The sequence below is a fragment of the Rosa rugosa genome, chromosome 2, assembly GCF_958449725.1.
Source record: "Rosa rugosa chromosome 2, drRosRugo1.1, whole genome shotgun sequence".
Classification (NCBI taxonomy): domain Eukaryota; kingdom Viridiplantae; phylum Streptophyta; class Magnoliopsida; order Rosales; family Rosaceae; genus Rosa; species Rosa rugosa.
The window spans coordinates 38,323,946-38,336,028 of record NC_084821.1 but is presented as its reverse complement, the minus strand read 5'-3'; the positions used below and the strand labels follow the sequence as shown (position 1 = coordinate 38,336,028).

At 38.5% G+C, this 12,083-nt stretch overlaps 3 protein-coding genes and 1 pseudogene across 3 annotated transcripts; 2 read left to right on the top strand and 2 right to left on the bottom strand.

Moving 5' to 3' along the window:
• Positions 1 to 51: 51 nt before the first annotated feature.
• Positions 52 to 2,318, bottom strand: LOC133732197 (early nodulin-like protein 18). Its single transcript, XM_062159689.1, has 2 exons — positions 2,005 to 2,318; positions 52 to 651 (listed from the first exon to the last, which is right to left on the bottom strand). Exons 1-2 carry the CDS (start codon positions 2,186 to 2,188, stop codon positions 158 to 160), a joined length of 678 nt encoding a protein of 225 aa, XP_062015673.1. The 5' UTR covers positions 2,189 to 2,318; the 3' UTR covers positions 52 to 157.
• Positions 2,319 to 6,066: 3,748 nt separating this feature from the next.
• LOC133730713 (uncharacterized) lies at positions 6,067 to 6,559 on the top strand. The gene is made up of 2 exons (XM_062158254.1): positions 6,067 to 6,213; positions 6,302 to 6,559. Exons 1-2 carry the CDS (start codon positions 6,067 to 6,069, stop codon positions 6,557 to 6,559), a joined length of 405 nt encoding a protein of 134 aa, XP_062014238.1.
• A 1,584-nt stretch (positions 6,560 to 8,143) lies between these two features.
• Positions 8,144 to 9,280, top strand: LOC133728452 (uncharacterized). The gene is made up of 4 exons (XM_062155867.1): positions 8,144 to 8,452; positions 8,632 to 8,758; positions 8,865 to 8,987; positions 9,111 to 9,280. The coding sequence occupies exons 1-4, from the start codon at positions 8,442 to 8,444 to the stop codon at positions 9,255 to 9,257; spliced, it is 408 nt and encodes a 135-aa protein (XP_062011851.1). The 5' UTR covers positions 8,144 to 8,441; the 3' UTR covers positions 9,258 to 9,280.
• Positions 9,281 to 9,671: 391 nt separating this feature from the next.
• Positions 9,672 to 10,671, bottom strand: LOC133729082 (protein PXR1-like; annotated as a pseudogene).
• Positions 10,672 to 12,083: the final 1,412 nt, after the last annotated feature.

The window sequence follows — 12,083 nt, the reverse complement described above, 5'->3', positions numbered from 1 at the left end:
GTTTGGAACTTCAGTTTTGGTGAGTTGTTGTGTCCATGGTAGACATGAAGACAAGAAAAAGAAAATAATATTCGGATCAACAAGTCAAATAATTTCATGTGTGTAATTAAAAGCAGCAGAATAAGGAAGACGAAAATGGAAAGAAAGAGTAGATAAATCATGACCATAACAAGTAGACAAGACCGAGCAAAATGAAAATCAGATTGCCTTGTACATGAGGAACTGAAAATGAAACGGCTCCAGATGGCTGTACATCATCATTGTCATCTGGTTTGGGATCATTGAAGTTGGAATTAGGGACGATTGTGTCCGGGAGTGCTTCATCATCACCATTGCCTGATTGTGGACTGCCTGCTGGTCCTGCCGCCGAATTGTCTATAGTCTTTGGCAAGCCTTGTCCGTGAGTAACATTTATCTTGAAGTGCTGCCCATTCTTGCACTGTTCGCCATCATAATCACCGGAAAAGAAATATGTGATGCCCTCTTTCAACAAAGGAACCGCCACCGAAACATCATGTGGGACGGTGTTTGACGGCTCCGCGTCCGACCATTGGATTGTATCATTCTCCACGGCATTGTTGTAATCACACAGCTTGTATGTAGTGACGTTATAGGTTTGGATGACCGAGTGGTTCGTATCAGTATTGAAAACTGCATGACCAGGCAGAGTTAATTCCATACCATTTTTTTTATACAAAGTTAATTCCATACCATTGAAACAACCAAATTAATATAGTGTAAAAAGGGAGTAGAAACTATATATATATATATATATATATATATATATATTTTTTTTTTTTTTGAGGACGAGTATTAATGTATAAGTGTGACCTAATCCTATTATTTATTTATATATATATATATATATATATATATAGGGCCCTTCCACTAAGGGATCCTTTTTTTTGGTCTTTTACAGGGATAGGCATTAGACAAACTTTTTTATTATATTTCGGCATCTCAACCGTTCATTTTTTAGGTCCTAATGTGTAGATCACTTCTGCAAATTTTCAGCCAAATCGGTGATCGTTAAGGGATCCAAAACTGTAATTTACACGAACGAATCGAATCTGTCGAACCGGAACCGTTAGTGTTTATAATGGTAAATTGCAGTTTTGGATGCCTTAACGATCATCAAATTGGCTGAAAATTTGCAGAAGTGATTTACACATTAAGACCTAAAAACTGAACGGTTGAGATGTGAAAATATGATCGAAAAGTTAGTCTAATGCCCTATCCCTAGAAAAGACCAAAAAAAAGAATCACTCACTAGAAGGGCCTATATATATATACATACACTTTTAGCTAACCTATTTATATTTAATAAAAAGGACAGACAGATGCGTCAGAATGACCGACTACTGTGTATTCTTCACCACATTCCATATAAGTGATATAACATCCTTTCTGCTACGCCGACAACCGAGTTTTATAGTATTCTTTCCTGTTATATTTTTCATATTTGAAGCACTGTACCACTCTAACCTATCCTATTGTATGTTTTATATAATAAGATAAAGACAGTATTCGATCCACGGAAAAAAAAAAAAAAAAAAAGTAGTCCAAAAGGACAAAAAAGAAAAAAAGAAAAGAAAAGGCTATGGACAAAATAGAAGAAAAGAATCAGAGCTGCTCAAAGGCGTCGGTGGGTGGCTACATGTGAATCACACATGGCCATGCCATCTTATGGAAACGTCCATGATTGGTAACCTCACCTTGTCCTTTTCTTAATTCTTCCTCTTTCAGCTTAATTAACTAGCGTTTTCTTTTCCAATTTCCACTAAGATCTCTCACCCAGAAAAAAATGGATGAAATACATTTTAGAACAGGGTGTTCAAAAGCTTCATGATTAGAACCAATTTCTAAAACAAGAATCGGAAACGTTAAGAGTTTTGTATTAATTCTTATCTACTTTGAAACAAATTAAAGGACTTAATTCAAAAGTAGAAGAAACGCATATTGATAATGGAGGATGAAAGTGATAAAAGAGAAGAAGGAGCTTACTGAGAAAATCTCCCAAACTGAAGTTGTTGGCTGCAGCCCATTTCTGGTAATTAAGATCGGGCTTTTGGAGGTTGTCGTACCAACCCAAGGAGTCGCCCACTGTGTGGTTCTTGTAGGCATGAACATAAGTACTCGAAACTGAAACAAGAATAAGAAAACATGATGAGCTGATGATGAGCGCCATTCTTCTTCTGTCGTCCTCGGAGTGTGTGAGATCGATGTGATTTTAGTACACGCTGCTGTTGCCGCGGGGGAGCAGATCCATTTAGTACTTGAACTTCTTATCAATGTGAGCAATAAAGCTACTGCCAGCTACTCGGATACTCTACGTGGCGCATATGTATTTGTCAAGTCAATAGGAACCTGATGGTCAAAATGAAGGCTCAACTACCTCATTATTTTGCACTTTAAATCTAAATTCAATCGCAACGTACGCAGCAGTATCGAATCAACCAATAATTAATCTGAGCGGGACTGACCGTGAAATCGTCTCTTCTTCAATAATAACCAATGTTAAAAGGATATAATAACCAATGTTAAAAGGATCTAATAATTGAAGGGTAAAAGAATAACAAAGTCGTATAAAATGACAAGCTAGACAGTTAAAATTCATCATGTTGGACACAGGAAAACAAAATGAATTTCATTTTTTCTAGTAACCCTACTAAAGTTGATATGGTACATTTAATGAATGTGTGCTATAAGCCTATAATCAAGTAAAGGGTTGCATGAGAAACTAATAATACCAATTCGTATGTAAGGTTCTAGCGAATGGTTTAACGCGCTATAAGACAAAATTAATCTCACGACAGTGACAATTCTTTAACTGTCGTTTGATAGAAAAACATGTTGTTGTCTAGTAGCATGTTGTTTGATTGACCTCATTCAAACGACAGTTAAAAACTATTGTCTGTTGTAAAGTCACACAACGTGTATAGATAAGTATATATCGTTTGAAGATTTCCAAATTTTGATAATTTGGTTAAACTACTAAATCTTGTAAACTCAAACAACAGTTTGTTTATTGAATGTTGAGAAAAATGTTAGAACTAATTAAATTCAGTTTACCCCCTCCAACTTTGGGGCAAAAATCAGTTTGGTCTATGATTTTTTTTTTTAATCATGATCGTCCCTGCACTTCTAATTTCTATTACTTACGTCCAAATTTCAAAGTTGGCTCCAATCATGACATCATAAGTTGACTTGGCACTGACATGAAGGCTCATTTTTTAGCCTTTGACCCTCAGTTGCATGAATTGTCCAAACTACCCCTTGTTACCATATATTCTTCTTCTTCCTTTGATTTTGCTCTCCCTACTCGCCTTTCTTGCCATTGGCTTCTACCATTGCTCTTCCTCCTTCACTTCTCCAGAGAGACCTCAAAACTCTCTATGTTCCCTTAAAGACTTCACTCTTCCTGCCTCCTCGAGGGTTCCCTCTATTCCCCTGCCATCTCTGGTTGCTTGCAAATAGACGAATGTCATTTATACATACACAAATTCATCTAAACAAACACCATCATCTAAAGTGGCCCTGTAGGGCCCACCTTAGAAGAAATTCCACTAAAAATTTGGCAAAACTTCCCCTAAAAGCGCACTACCCAAAACATGTAAAAACAATCTAACACTCCTCAATAATCATATCCATCCTCATCTCCTAGAACCTTCCTGCTCCCTACAATTCATAACCAACACCCTAACAATTTCAATAAGTCTGAATCTACTCAAATACAAAGTTATACAAATATTGGTCATCAGAGCAACTAGACAATGAATTGAATAGAATACTAATACGTTAAACATATAACCTACATCAATGACAGGAGTGGCGAACACTATACCTCGACTCCTATGTACACTCGACTTCAACCTATCTGCAGACTGGGCACGTAAAACAGAAAAGTCTAGGGAAAAACATTTAGAAAACTGTTAAAGTGAGTGGACGAAAAATAAATAATTTCAAGAAAAACAAATAAAATTGTAATGCTATCCCAAATTGACTTTCAGATAAAAACCAAGCATGTAGTAAGGATTTGAGGAAATAATTTTAATTATTCTCTAATATCTAAATCTCAAATAAATTCAAATCCTTTGTCATCTAAAAGCCGTTCAAACTAATAAAATACTCATGTGATAAAATATCTTAAAATCATTCAGAAATCTTTGAAATATACTATCTCAAATCATACTATAAATCTCATCTAAAAATCATTTTAGAAATCTCAAATAAAACTCTCTCATGATAAAATATCTCAAAAAACTCCTTTAAAATATTCTCATCACAAAATAAGTGATGACTAGATGGGGAACTACCGACTAGTTATCTCATGCCACCTGGAGGGTACTAGCGACTAGGTGACGCATCGGAGGATGCTGCCGGCCGGAATATGAGGAGGCGATGGCTAGAGGGTACTGCCAACTAACCATCTTATGTCATCTTGAGGGTACTGCTAACCAGATGATGCATCGAAAGGTATTGCCGACCGGAATAGACAGTTAGAGGGTGCTGCGGACTAACTATCTCATGCCATCTGGAGGGTATTGTTGACTAAATGACACATCAGATGGTACTGTCGGCCGAAATATTTTGGAGCCGACCTGAATATTGTCTGGAAGGTACTGCCGACCAGACTATTACCTCAAGGGTACTGCTGTTAGGTAATGCATGCATGCGCTATCGTACTTACCTTTCATAATTTACCTCCTCGATTCATCAACTGAACTCATAAATACTCAAAAGGTGAACGTTACATCTTATGACACATATATAGCCATTATTTAAAAAAAAAAAAAAAACGCTTAGCCCACCCCACCCTTACATATGTCAATGAGAATCGAACCCATGACCTTTACAATGTTGGAACTTGGAATTATAATTTACCAACAGGTCACAGCTCACCGACCATATATAGCCATCCTTGACATACCAGAGAGTAATTCTTTACATGGTTATTTCAAATCAGTTAAGGCTAAAAAAGCATCCCATTAAGTTACAAAGGTAATAAGAATGTAATTATATCAAGTTTCACATCGATACCTTAGTTGAAGATGATGGACAATCCCTACTATCAAATTGTCATCTAATTTTGAATTTCATCTCCACAAATTTCTCAATACAAATTCGGCGTTGTGATGGTGTCGATAATAAACTACTCTTCTCTCAGTTCCATGACTTATCCAATTCCAAAACTTCTGTGAATTGCACCAACCGAGGGTCTATTAATTATTTTGTATCCAAGGTTCTAAACATATGAATTAATTAAGGTTTGAAATGATTAATGTGCACAGTGAGCCCGTATAGTGACCAAAAGCCCAAAACTTTAACCAAAATTGAAATTCAATGAGCTCATATCTCATTTTTCATCATCGATCATTAGAGTAGCCGAAATATGCAGAAAATCCGCCGGAAACACCAAAACTTAATTTTCTATTCTTTGTAATTTTGCTGATGTGGAAGCTTGGTTAGGCAACCAGAGTCCATAGTTAAATTCGAGCTGTCAAGGTGGTTCAGACTCTACCAGCTCGACGCCTGAACGTTGGAGATCACGGTCAGTTCATTATAGCGAGCAAAGAGATCACAGGTCGAGAGCTGTACATTATTCACTGACCCCCAGACCAAGCTGTGTGGAGTTGACAATGTACCCAAGGCAGCCAAAATTAAAAGCACAATTATAAGTTATTTTCGATATTATTTCACAATTTTAGGCAAAACAACCACTGTTTTTTTTTCCTCCTCCTCCCATGGGGTACCTGTATAACGGCTAGAGTTTCAAATTCGAAATACGCAGCCCGCGCCAAAATCAATTTCCCCTTTTCCCTTAAAAGCCCTGAGAGCAAAACAGGTGAAAAAGAGCGAAAAGTTTTGCCACTCCCAAACTTACCCGACCTTTGGATTCCACACCCTAAACTCCAAATCCCCAATCCTTCTAGTGTTTCAATTCACTCTCAGACTCTCCCCAATCACCAACCCCCTTAGATCGAACCCTCAATTTCTCTCATTCTTTCTTCTAATTTTCAAACTTTTCCGCCGGTCTAGGGTTTCCGATATCAAGAACCGGCGAGAATGGATCCTCTTCCGCAAGAAGTCGACGATTACATCAGAGAGTCGATTGACCACACCCTCGGCATCCCCGTGTCGGCACAGACTCTCGAATTGAAGAAGCTCCGGTGCTCGGAAGCCACGAAGCGACGGCTGCGCGACCAGTACACGGTTCTACTCGCCAAATTGAAGGAGAAGGATCAAGCTCTGGAACGATTTGGTTGGTTTGGTTGGGTTGCTTATGTGTTTTTGGTTTCAGGCCGAAGCTTGTATGAACGCTCAGGCTTTGAGGAAGTTTGTGGAGGAGAATCAGAGACTAGCGGCAGAGTGTGCGCATCTGGTGAGTCAGTGTAACAAGTTGGAGAAGGAGTGCTCGCTCTGTGATCATGACCGAGAGGCTTTAATGGATTTCGGAAGCGAGGCAGACCAGAGGGCCAACGAGGCTGAGTTTCGGGTCGAAGTGTTGGAGGATGAACTGGGAGAATTGAGGGAAGAATTGAAGTTTTACAAGGAATGAATATGAGAGGCTTTCGGTAATTCTTTCTAACTATCTTTTATTTGTGTAGTTATTAGTTCTTCATGGATTGAATGAAATTGGACTTGTTTGATTTGATTCTTTGGTAATTAGCTGTGAGAGTCATTAATTGTGCAAGGTTATTCGAGAATTGAAGTTCTGTTGTTTTTCCTTTGTGCTTGTGGAAATGATTCTTGTGGCATGCTGTTACGAAATTCATTTGTTGAATTAGAACAATCTAAATAGTTTGGATACTTGTGCTTCATAATCTTATGTGCGGCAACTCATGTTCCATTGGATGACAGGAGAAATTGTTTGATTGCTGCTTTTGTTGAACTTGTCTGATATTCAGATTGTAAGGTTAAAGTTATAACTCCACTAAAAACACACCCGGTGCTCTATTCTTGTTTTCTTGGCCAATTTCTTTCAAGCATTTAGAATACTTATTACAATACATTGTATGTAAACTTGGTTTGATCTTGATGGGAATAATAGTGTTTAAGGCAAAGTATGAGCCCAATCAACTAAACCCATCAAGTCGTACCAAATTATTAGTTTTCTTCAATGTAGGACGTGTCTAGCCATGAATCAGAAGTTCTCATGTTCCTTTGTTGCTATTGCAAAAGTTCAATGTGCATATTTTTGTTCTAAGGGGTAGTAATCAGTTATTGCCTTATTGGTAATTGGTTTTGAAGAGATATGCCTAATGGTACCCTCTTTATCTCAATCCTTGGTAAAAACTTAACCTGTTGTCAATTTTTCAAGAGAGTAAATGTGAAGCCAATTAGGGGTATCTGCTGAACACTGTGTATAGGATTCAGAGTTTGACAACTTGCGTTATCACTCAAACTTGAGCTTTACTCCCTTCCATCTCAGTAGAGTGCTGCTAGATGTGGAATTTGGGAAGCTTAATATAAACTGTGTGTATAAGATTGGCACTTTAACCTAACTTTAGGCTTTAGTCCCTTCCATTTCAGATTCAGTGCTGCTACTGTATATATTTGGGACCAGGATTCTAATATAACTGTGTGTATAAGATTGGCAGTTTAACCTAACTTTAAGCTTTAGTCCCTTCCATTTCAGATTCAGTGCTGCAACTGTGTATATTTGGGACCAGGATTCTAGAAAGATGTATCATTCTATAATTCTATCTCACTCTTAACAAAATTTTAGCATTTATGGAAAACTTGACCTCGTTTCTCATGAATTTTATTTTCCGATTTTTTAAAACATGAAGTCAGAAGTTAATTTGATTGTCTTAATGCATGCTTTGTATTTGTTTTTTGGAAAAATTTGAATCTAATTGCAGATTGGTTTAGAATGTAAGTCACTGAGTCCATCGTATGCCACTCATTGGTTGTATAATGATTAATGAGAGATCATGCGGAATGTATATGAAGAATATCAATTGTTATCCCACTGAACATATTAGTGATAGTTAGCAATGTCTGCATATGGGCAGTTGATTATTAGCTACAATTTACGTGACATAATATACCTGCAAATCTGGTTAACCTATATAGGTATTGTGTTACAAAGGTCATGTAGAACTTATTATCACTTTATCAATCAAATAAGATTGGATTTTGTAATTGCAAAACAGGCTTAAATATCAGTAAGAATCACTTCTTTGGCAGATTTTGTATTTCCTGTTGATGATGATATAGAAAAATAGGTATTATGAGTCAGAGTCTCTTTTACTGTGATTTTACGAAGGCTGATGAATATTTCTATGTTGAAGGTTGATTCATCTGCTGAAGGCGCACCTGTTGAAGAGAAACTAGTGGAGTCTGTTTTAGCAACATCGACCAAAGATGAGACTGGGGCAGCATGTGCATTTTTGGAGGCCAATAGCTGAAATTAGTCATGTCAAAGGTTGCTAAATATGTGGAATGGGTGAGTTTGTTTACCACTGTGCATTGTTCCTTTTTGAGTCGTTTTTGTGGCAGATTATTGTTTTACTGCCGACATTTTGAATTGCCCAGTCTACTTTCATCTGCTGCTGATATATGGGTGTCAATTTCTATTTTCTGAAGTCAAAGAATGCTTAAAATTTCTTTTCGTTTACATGGTAGCTTGAGGCCGTCATCTCAAAAAGTTTTATCGCTAGTTGCTGAGTTGAAAACACTTCAGAAGAATAATGAAACACTTGAGAAGGATAAAGAACATCTAAGGATCAATCTTCTTTCTGCTGAAGAGGAGGTGAGAAGAGCAGAATGTTTTCTAATATTGATTCTTCCACTTCCATGTCAAACCTGATATAGTGTAATGAACTAATGATATCCCATATATATTATGATGAATGCAGGTCAAATTTCTTTTCGAAGAAAACAAAGTGTTAGATGAAGCTAACAAAAGATTACTAAAGCAGTACCGCAAGGAAAGAAACAATTCTGGTTCTGATGGAAAGCATACTGGTGTATCAACGAAGGTGAGAGAAAGGGAGAAGAATAGCTTTGATTGCATGTTTTACTATGCTCTTATACTTTCCTTGGCATTTCATGTCCATGAAATTGTAGTAGGATCTAATTTTATGCATTCTCCCCTTTTGCAGTCAAACAAGCGAAAATCTAGCTCTAAGGTGATGAGCAGCAGCCCGATTCAGGGGAAGATCGATTTCAGTGACCAAGAATCAGCAAGACAACCTCTCTCACCCTTGCGTTGTAACTCCCCTAACTCAAGACTGTATAAAAAGCAATAGGAAACTTCCGAAATAGTCTGATGTATATCATATGGGTTGGTTGGCATAAGATTACAGATTTTCAAATGACTAACAAAATTGTTTGTAACTTGTAAGAATCATTTGCCAAGTCTTTTTAGTGAATGACTGGAACACATAGATTTACAGTATTATGAACGAGTACATTTTCTGTTGTCACAGTAAGAAATGGGAATGTCGTGAATTTACATTTGCATTACATGGTTACAACGGTATATGAAAACAGAGGCTTTAAAAGGTTTAGGTACATGAAAGGGAAAAAAATACAAATAGTACCCAACCTATGGCCGACTCCGAATTTCTGTACCTAAATTTCCAAAACTATCACAATGGTACCCAAGTTATCTAGCCCGACCCAACATATGTACCTGCCGTCCAAGACGGCGTTAACCAGTGTGCCACGTGGTGTATTTGATGGGTATTTATGTCATTTACTTATTGTTCCTCTTGATCATCTCCTCCGGAAGAATATTCTCCTTCTTCTTCTCCCTTTCCTCCCTCTTCCTCCTCTTCTCCTCCTTGTTCCTCTTAATCTGCCCCTTCAGCTCCGCCATTCTCTCCTTGTACGCCTTCTTCACCGACTTGTTCTTCCCTCTCCTCGAATGTCGTCCCCTTCCGACTCACCTGAACCGCCGACGACCTCTGCTTCCGCGTCTGCTTCCACTTTCGCCCCGAGACCTTCCCGGCGATCACGACTGGTTTGTCCGGATTGTCCGAGAAGGACACCACAGATCGCTTCGCCGGAGGTGGGTAGGTGGCTTCGATTTCCATGGCGGCATCTTCGTCGTCGTCAGCGGCTTCGGGGTTCTGCTTGCGCTTGTAGGTTTTGCCGCCGAAGCCTTCGTCTAGGCAGCGGAAGTCGATTGTGCAGGCCATACAGTGAAAACTAGGCTTACCCTGCCCAATTCTTGAGTCCCTTTGCTCTCTTCCTCTCTCTGCATCTCTGCCTCTCTTTCTCTATCTCTCTGATTTGTTCTCTCTCTCTCTTCCTGACTTGTTGCAGAATCTTGTTGGGATGTTTTGTACAGTTGATATTGGTTATGTGGTTCGGGTCGTTGGGATCGTTGTGGAATTTTACTTTTGTGTTTATTCCTTGGTTGCAGCTATTCATATTTGGGTCATTCTCTGAAGATGAGACCAAGTCATTGCTTCTAAAGCAATCACCGGGGAAGCTGTCGCCTGTGAAGGGTGAAAAGCCAGTGGAAACAAACGTATTGTAGTTTGGTTCGATAGATTTTGTTACGGATAAATCTTTAGTTGAGTTGAATGGTGAATCAAGTAGACAGCAAAGTTCTTTGAAAGGGCTGAGCAAATTGCAGTCTCTAAATGCAGATAATAAGCACAATGAAGTTAAGACTGCAAAAGCAGGAGATGATAATTTACTGGGATCAGTAGCAAGTCCCTTTGCTCTCTTTCTCTCTCTGGATCTCTGCCTCTCTTTCTCTCTCTCTCTCTTTCTCAATCAAGATACATAACTAATAAAAAAATTTCAGTTAAAGAAAAATACTAATAAAAATTAAATACTAAGATTAAGGTACGGAAGGACTAAAATGTCCCTGAAATTATGCCACCTAGCATAACAATTAACACCGTCATAGACGGCAGGTACATATGTTGGGTCGGGCTAGATAACCTAGGTACTATTGTGATAGTTTTGAAAACTTTGGTACAGAAATTCGGAGTCGGCTATAGGTTGGGTACTGTTTGTATTTTTTTCCCTACATGAAAACAAAGGCTTTAAAAGGTTTTGTATTGACAAAAATTTAAAGGAAAACGATAGGTTTGATGGAGATGATTGAAATTGCTGGTTGATAACATGAAAACAATAGGTTTGATGATGCAGACGATACATTGGTCAAAATTTAATACAGAAATGGTTGCAGAGGTGTTCATATTTTTTTTTTGGATTAAATACTTGTTACTCCTCGTACTTTTCCCTGAAAAACAGTTTAGTCCCTCGCCTTTTAAATTAAACTGGATAGTCCTTATTCTTTGCAAATCTCATACAACAGGTCCAAAATAATCCGAAATGACTATTATGCCCCTCATGTCCTATTTTTATTATTATTTTAATTTTTTTCTCTATTTTTTTAATTTTTCTCCCCATTTTTTTTTTATTATATTTTCTCTCTCCCTCCTTCTCTCTCTCCCCTGACCTCTCGCTCCCTCTCTTTTCTTCCCTCTGCAACCACCGGAGAACACCTGCAACCTGATGGCCACCTCCCCATGATTCAACCCCTCCATCCCTAGCTCCAACGCCTTCATGGCCTCGCCGCGCAACTTGTCGTCGGTCTCTCTGACCCAACCGAGCTCCTCCTCGACGACTTCGATGCCGGAGAGATCGTACTCGTTGTAGAGCGCCAAGATGGATCCGCCACCCCGACAACACCGCCACCCCGAACGCTAAGACCCAGGAAGCTATGTTGGCTTCGGAGCCCAGAAAAGCTCAAGAACATTATCAGTAGAGCGCTGATAGGAGGTTTGGGATTTGGGATTTCAGAAGATTGAATGAGGATTGAGGTTTGGGATTTGGGATTTCAGAAGATTGAATGAGGAGCGAGGTTTGGGATTTGCTGATTTCGTATTTGAGATGAACTAGTTGGATGGTTTTCTGGGTTTTCGTCTTTTCGAATTGGGGAAGAAGTGAAGATAGAAGGTTTATGGTTTGCTGGGATTTCAGATGAATGAGATGATTGAATGAGGGTTTGCGGGGATTGGCCGATTTGGTATTTTAGATTAAATGAGGGTTCTTAATTTTTTTGGATTATTGAATGGGGGAAGAACGAAGAAGGGAAGAAGTCGAAGAAC